General features: G+C 29.5%; 2 protein-coding genes across 2 annotated transcripts; both read left to right on the top strand.

Moving 5' to 3' along the window:
• The first annotated feature begins 235 nt into the window (after positions 1-235).
• Positions 236-601, top strand: LOC105115126 (B3 domain-containing transcription factor NGA4-like). The gene has a single exon (XM_011011923.1). It carries the CDS (start codon positions 236-238, stop codon positions 599-601), a length of 366 nt encoding a protein of 121 aa, XP_011010225.1.
• A 2,692-nt stretch (positions 602-3,293) lies between these two features.
• Positions 3,294-3,668, top strand: LOC105115124 (uncharacterized). The gene has a single exon (XM_011011922.1). The coding sequence runs from the start codon at positions 3,294-3,296 to the stop codon at positions 3,666-3,668; it is 375 nt and encodes a 124-aa protein (XP_011010224.1).
• Positions 3,669-8,458: the final 4,790 nt, after the last annotated feature.

The following is an 8,458-nucleotide window of genomic DNA, read 5'->3' as shown; positions in this document are numbered from 1 at the left end:
GGTGGTTAAAAGGAACGCCGTTACGAAACGAGTGGTTAAAGGGAAACGCTGTTACAAACGCCGTTACATGCATCCACCCAATTTTGTTAACTTAGCAGGACCTTCACAGCATGTGGGGTCGCGCAGCACCTATAAATTAAAAAAACATCGGTCCAAGGGAAATATCACAAGTAACAGAAGTTTGAAGCCATTCTTGGAAGAGGATACGTAATATCTTCTTTTTGCTTGGCCTAAAATGACAACCTTCTCTAAGATCCTTGGCAAGACAGACACCAGCAAAACACTGTCAGTGCCTAAGAAGTATCTCAAGTCTCTCCCATCTTTCAAAGGTGGACATGCCGTGGAATTTCAAGCAATAGATGAGAGTGGCTTCGTCTGGACCTTTCAGTGTTCTATTCGCAAGAAAGGACACCCGAAGCCAGTTCTTTCAAAGGGCTGGCGTGCATTCGTTCGCAACAAGAAGCTTAAAGTTGGCGACAAGATCAAATTTTCCTTGAACCAAACCGCTGCAACACCCTTTTACACGGTTCAAGCTGAAAAGGAAGTTAAGATATTTGGTGCTATCTTTGGCTATTCACCCATCATAGCCACATTTCCATGAATGAAATATATATATTAATTAGTAAATATTATATTATATATATATATATATATATTAGTAAATATTATATGGGCAAGAAGCAATTAGCTTGGTCTCTATCTCATAGAAGGCTGCACTTAATATATAGTTGAATTTGCTTGTGTGCTTGCTACAGTGTCTTCAAACCGTGGCTTTTGTGTTTTCATCTTTAATGAAATAAATCTTGTCCTTTTACTTGGTTTGTACATGGAACTTTTCATTGATGTGATTTCACTGTGCACAAAATTCTTGATATTTACTTCATAAAGCTCCAATAGCAAAGAACGGTTTCTGACTTAAAATTATTAGGTTTTTCTTTAAAGTTATATTTAAAAATTTTGAGTTTTACTGTAATATTTGATTTAAAAATAATATTTATAATATTAATAATAACATTATACTAAATTTATATGATATAAGTTTAAGTGATTTTGATTGCAATACCAAACATAATAACATTGGATGTATGTATGACTATAAGATCATGTGATAAAAGTATAATAATTAAATAGATTAATTAAAAAAACTAACAGAAAAAAAATTAATGAGAAAAAAGAAAAAAATCAGAATCAATTGGGTTAACTCGTCAAATCAAGTTAACCTGTCAAACCCGGGATTCATGTCATGAAATTGTGATAACTAAATAGAAAAAAAAATTTAATATTGATGAACTATTTTTTTAAAAAAAAGATTAATTAAAAATAAAAAAGCAAAGAGAAAAATACTCACAGGAAGGAAAAAACTAATAAAAAAAATCTAAATCAACTGGGTTAAACCATCAAACTTAGGATCCGTGTCATGAAAGCCTGATAACTAAACAGAAAAACTTTAATATTAATAAACTATAAAAAAAAAATAAACTGAAGGCATAAGCTTTTTCACCGTGGATTACACCATGCTATTCATGGTAAAAGGCTTAAAAAAAAAAAGGGGGAGAAAAAACAAAAGCATACGCTGCGGGTTATTTGTTTTTTGCATAAAAAATATAAAAAAATATTAATATCTAAAAGTGTTAGGTCTTTCTGCAGATATATACCCAAAAGTCCTGGGTCTAGCTGCAACACTTGACCCAAGAATACTATTTATAATACTAATAATAATATTAAACTTATATGATTTAAGTTTAGATGAGCCTAGCTGCAACACCAGACCCTGGAGCATTAGATTTGGATTTGACTATAAGTTCGTGTTATAAAAATATGATAATTAAATAGATTAATTAAAAAAATCAATAAGAAGAAAAAACCAATGAAGAAAAAAAATTTTGAATTAACTAGGTTAACCCGTCAAACTTGGAATTTGTGTCATGAAAGTTTGATAACTAAATAGAATAAAATAATTAACGGGTTTACACAAAATTAACTGGACTAACCCGTCAAACCAAGTTAACCCGTCTTTTAACAAACTAAACTAAATAAAAAAAATTAAAAAAATTCAGAGTAACTTATTAAATTAGGTTAACTTGTCAAACCCGAGATTAAATAAAAAAATTCATTAAAAGAAAAACAAATAAATAAATAAATAAATAAATATATTATAATAATATAATATATTAAAGATGAGAAAGTTATTATAATATAATATAATATAATAATTATAATAATATAATATATTAAAAATAAAAAAGTGTAAGGTGTCTTTTAACAAACTAAACTAAATAAAAAAAATTAAAAAAATTTAGGATAACTCATTAAATTAAGCTAATTTGTCAAAGGGATTAAATAAAAAAACTCATTAAAAGAAACATAAAAAAAAAATATATTATAATAATATAATATATTAAAGATAGGAAAGTGATTATAATATAATATAATATAATAATTATAATAATGTAATATATTAAAAATGAAAAAGTGAAAGGCGTGGGAAGCTACAGTAGTTTTCCCCCGCCTTTTTCCCACGCCTTTTAGTATATTGTTAATATATGACACAGGTTTCAACTTTGTTTCTTTATGTCCTAATCCATGACGTAGAAAGAAAAATTAATTTTAATCCATGGACATGATTCAACTTTGTTTCTGTCTTCACCAGTATAAAAATATTTTAAAAGAAATAAATTTAATATTTTAATATATTTATAAACGAGTCCCTTTCTTTTTTTTATTTATGTGGGGTATTCGGGCCAGCTTGCGCGCACCACGACTAATCCCCACGGCCCACTGAATACCCTGCAAACCCAGCAGGCAAGTAAGGCAACGCGGGGCTCCCCACGACCCACTGAATACCCTGCATACCCAGCAGGCATACAACTCCAGAGCTCACGGCCCACTGAATATCCTGCAAACCCAGCAGGCAAGTAAGGCAACGCAGGGCTCCCCACGAGCCACTGAATACCCTACATACCCAGCAGTCATACAACTCCAGAGCTCGAACATGTAGAAGTGGAAGGAGCAAATACTCCTGCCACCGCTGGACTATAACGAGTCCCTTTCTTAGATTATATTATAATGGTGGTTAATTACCGGATCAGCTTCTCCGATTGCAAGTGCCATGGGCCCTGGAGCATGTGTGTGTCTATATATATATATATGTGCTGACACTACGTTGCTTCTCTGATGGCAATTTACATATTCTAGGTTACTTCGCTGATTGCAAGTGCCATGGGCCCCTAGTTAGTGCGTGTATATAATAACTGCACATAGCACAAGAAACCACGCAAAAATAAAAATAAAAAATGGCAGAGGTCACAAAGTTGCTAACCAAGACGGATATTCAGAAGAGACTCTCACTGCCGACTAAGTGTTTCAAGTCTCTCCCATCTCTTAAAGGTAGCCATGGCCGAGATTTTCCAGCAATAGATGAGAGTGGCTTCGTCTGGACCTTTAAATGCTCTACTCGCAAGAAAGGACACCCAAAGCCAGTTCTCTCAAAGGGCTGGCTTGCATTCGTTCGCCACAAGGAGCTTAAAGTTGGGGACAGGGTCAAGTTTCTCAAGGAGAAAGACCGAAGTGGTCCTGCAACACCTTTCTACAGGGTTGAAGCTGAAAAAGAAATTAAGATATTTGGGGCTATCTTTGGGTATTCACTCATCGTATCCTCATTTCCATGAATGAAAACTCTAATTTTAGCTAGTAAATTGGCAACAAGCCAGCTAGCCTATGTAATATACTATAGGTGAGTATTTTCAAGAACTAGAAGCCCTATTAGAAAAGCCTGAATAAGATGACTGCATTCTTTCCAAGACCTCTCCATCAGGAAAGCCGTTGGAATTGTGTAAGCCTTTTGCTGATGTTGTTGCTACAGTATTGTTGAAGACTCATCAGCTTCGTGTTTTTCTTCTATCTTTTTTCAAAATTTTGCTATAGTGTAATTTTCATTTTGCTCTTTATAAGAAAGAACAATTAAGTTGCCGATAGAGATAATTTTATCTTTTCATAAAGTTCATTAGCTATTATCAAATTATTTAGGGATAACTCGGTCTTTTATGTATATATTTTTGTTATATTTATGTTGACTTAGAAGAATTTTAGTTTTTTAATAAATATAAAATATTAAAAAAAATAAAAAAATGGTTGACTTATGCATACAAGCGTCAGCACATTAGCTATTCTATAATCTTTGAGCGGCAAGCGTGGAGGATTTCGATGATCAATGATAAACTTTTTTGGAATTATTGGATAACATATATGGCATTTTAACCTCTAGTTTGGCATCAATTAGCTTCTTCTTCTTCCTTTTTTTTTCTATCCACCTCAGTTTCAACATGTGATATATTAGAATTTCAAACCTGCATTTCAATTTGTTTTTTATTTATATTTGATCATTGTTTTTTTTATTTGAAATGATTTATAATTTTTTTTTTAATTTTATTGTCTTTTAACTCTTTATTTATCAGATATGGTTTCATTTTTTATAGTTATTATTTGTTTTGCCCTAAAATATTTTTAGAAATAAAGTTTTCTTATGATTTAATTCTCCTTCAATTGTGTTTTCTATATGATTTGATTCTCTTTCTTATTTTTTTTTTGAACTCTTTTTACTTTGATAAATGTTTTTAATTTAATTTAATTTTTACTATTTCATTTTTTAATATAAAATTATTTGAGAATTTATTTTTTAATTGAAACTGAAACTAGAATCTCATGATTATTAATTTAAAAAATTAACTTGAATTTAAAAGATTTATTTGAATTTAATCTATTAGATTGAATAAGTCATATCATTTTTTTTTTATTAACTCATATACTAATTGACTAATTTTCTTCTATGCACTGCTCAAGTTTCTAATTTTTATATTAAATAATTTATCGCATGGAAAAAAAAAAAACAACGCTTACTTTTTTAATGCAATCATTTGATTTTAATAAGGCACGCAGTAAAGCGCGGCGTATATGCTATCGGACAACCATCAAAGAAATTCCCAGCTACATAGGTCTCCAATGACTTGCAAGTGAGATGAGAACACGTAATCCTTCGGTCCGAGACAAAAAAAGAATTCATAAAGTTCTTGATCAAAGTTCCGAAACAATTTTAACTTCAATATGGTCCTTAAAGCTTCACGAAAGTTTAATTTAGTCTTCTTGTTCACATTCATTCAAGGATTCCATCTGAAGTTTATAGTTATTTTAACAAACAAAATTGCTTTCCTCCAATTTGTACAATTTGTAGATGGGAGTTTTAATTGAAGATTTAGGAGAATCCAATTAAGACAAATTTCTTTTAGGACTCAATCAAGAAAAGGATCATAGTTGGGAGATTGTTTTGAGGTTAGCCCATTTTTTATCTACAGCTCTAAACAACAGTTGCATACAAGTTTTCATTGATAAGAGAGTTGTTCACAAAATAGGGGCAGTCGATTTTGGCTCCCCCAAACTCATATTTTTCTTTTCCTATTTTACATCTAAAACTCATCCTAAAAACTCAAAAAAAAAAAACAAAACCCTTAAAAATAATTTTAATTCCCTTGAAAATATAAAAATATCAAATCAAAATAAAATTATAAATTATCTATCCATTTCCAAATCCGTCTCTTCTCTGACCATATGAGAACTATGTAATGTAATTAGTCCACTAATCTCATTAAGAACAAATCTGATGGGATCAAAGTTTCGCCGAAAATGACAGGTTAGATGCCCTCTCTCTCCCCGCCACTTCCTTTCACTTTCTAAAATAGAAAGGAAGCAGGGGATTGAAGTGTTAAAAACCTATAAAATATATTAAATGCCCTCGAACGAGAGAGTTGGTATATCAGGTAATTTCTAAATTTAAGTGACTAGGATTAAATTAAACCATCCATTGTTATTAATTTCGATAATGGCAAAGTCACTCGAGTCGGCACCAAACTAGCTCAGAGCTTAAACCTTAGTTTCTCTCTTTTCTTTTCTTTTGTTGATAGTGATAGTTCATGTGCCCAAACTATTGTATATTAAGGCTTAGGATCGATATTCTTGTGTTATGTTCTGAGGTCGATATATTCTTGTGTTATGTTCTGAGGTCGATATTCTAGTGTTTTAGAAGAAATTGTGATGGTGGCTCGATTCGACTTTAAAAGGTAAAGATTAAATTGTTTAAAAAAGGCAAAGAGATTATAACGTTGACTAAGCAAGTGTTTTTTGGGAGAAAACCAGGGTGTGAAAATGTACTGATGTCCGGATTGGACATCTCTTCAATCTTTTTCTTGAAGTTTTTAATAAATGGTATTTTCATTTATATGATTTTACTTTTACAGATGCCTTTGTGATTTATTTTTTCACATGAAAGAACCACAAATATTGCTGATATATATGGTGCGGCCAAGTGACATGGCTAACATTTTTGACACGGAAGAATATTGCACATTGAATTAATTAGCGAGTAAAAAATTATTTGATTAAAGAAGGGAAGCAGGAGCCTAAATTTTGAGAGAGTGAGAGATACACTTATTTACCCGAAGAAGTTGAAATCTTCGTGCCTGTTTGGCACTGTGATAGCTGCAACGATAGGAAACGAACACTGAATTAAAATGTTTTTGGTTAATGTAAAAGTGTTTTTATATGGATGCCACCTAAAAACTGAGGTAGAACCTCAGCTTAAGAGAAGTAATTTTTATCTGTTTTTCTTGCTTTCTTCTCTTGCTTGCGTTAGAACCTTAACTTATGACAAGTAATTTTTATTTGCTTTTCCTGCGCTCTTCTCCTGCCTGTGTTAGAACCTCAGCTTATGAGATGTAATTTTTATTTGCTTCTCCTGCGTTCTTCTCCTGCCTGTGTTCTTTTTTTGTGGAGAGTGAACTCTTCACTGTTCACTTAAGTTAGTAGTGGATACGAAGTGGTTCAAAGCTATAAAAATATATTAAATTATATTTGATTAAATAAAAAATTTATTTTTTATTTTTAATTATATTTTATTTAAAAAACTAATATTTCACATTATTCAATAACAATATATAAATTAAAAAAATTGTTTGATGGCATAACATTTATAAAATTTGACCACTAATCTAATTTTATTTCTAATAATATTTTATTTGATGTTGTTACATATTTACAAAATCAATAAAACTATAATCCTTTTCGGATGTATTTTATACATGAAGAAATTATATATAGTTTAATGGAACAATAAAAAATATTTTATATTAAGTATTATTCCTTTTATAATATAATAAACAGTAGTTAAATCTATAATATTTAAATTAAAAACTATTAATATTAATATACATGTTTTTTAAAATTATTTTATATCCTCAATTTGAAAAATATTCTTAATAAAATATATTAAATTATTTTTTGTTTGATTTTAATTTTAATTATAGTTTTAACCAAATATCTATTTTTTCATCTTATTTTAATTATAATTTTAACCAAATATCTATTTTTTTATCTCAATCTTAATTAAAAATATTTTTTATAATTTTTTTTAAAATTATAATTATAACAATTATCACAATACAAACACATTTAAAACATTTATTATTAGCATGCAAAACGTGAAACGTAACAAAAAATAGTTACCCCAGGGGAGTTTGACTATATCCACACATGCATGATAAGGAAGGGGTCACTTTAGAATTCCATCTGCAAAAGTAGAGTTACTGAAATATTTACATTGGATTATAGGTATTTATTTGTTGCAAATTTATTTGAATTAATTTTTTTAAGTAACTTAGTTATTAAGTATTATAGAATATTAATTTATATTAATTTAATTATTTTCTAATTCTATTAAATAAATTTTTAAAAATAAATTTTAAAATTATCACTAACAAAATTGCATACGAGTGTGAACATGAAGAAAAAATGGATACAAAATTTTATCAATTAACATGGAGGATCAACTGTTTGAGCTTATATATCCATACTATTAGTAAGTTTGATTAAGGTGGAATTATGACTTATTATGTATTAAATTATTCCTATGATAAATTGTATTAGTTATCTATTTTTATGGACATGCATTGGTTGTCAAACCTAGATGAAAGTATTTTGAAACATATAGTTTACTCATTGTTGACGGCAAGAAAATGAGCATCGATAAAGCTGGTGATCTTGGTTTTTTTTTTCTTTTTTCTTTCTGCATTGCATGATTTAATGAAGTACATTTGTAGTGTATGAATAATTTGATGGTTTTGTTTAGTTTTTCTATAAAGATTTTCGAGGGTAAATTGAAAATGTTTTGTAAATTTAAGAGTAAATGGATATATCCATACTATTAGTAAGTTTGATTAAGGTGGAATTATGACTTATTATGTATTAAATTATTCCTATGATAAATTGTATTAGTTATCTATTTTTATGGACATGCATTGGTTGTCAAACCTAGATGAAAGTATTTTGAAACATATAGTTTACTCATTGTTGACGGCAAGAAAATGAGCATCGATAAAGCTGGTGATCTTGGTTTTTTTTTTTTTTTTTTTTT

This window comes from Populus euphratica, unplaced genomic scaffold, assembly GCF_000495115.2.
Source record: "Populus euphratica unplaced genomic scaffold, PopEup_1.0 scaffold647.1, whole genome shotgun sequence".
Lineage (NCBI taxonomy): Eukaryota > Viridiplantae > Streptophyta > Magnoliopsida > Malpighiales > Salicaceae > Populus > Populus euphratica.
This window is presented reverse-complemented; position numbering and strand designations above follow the sequence as displayed.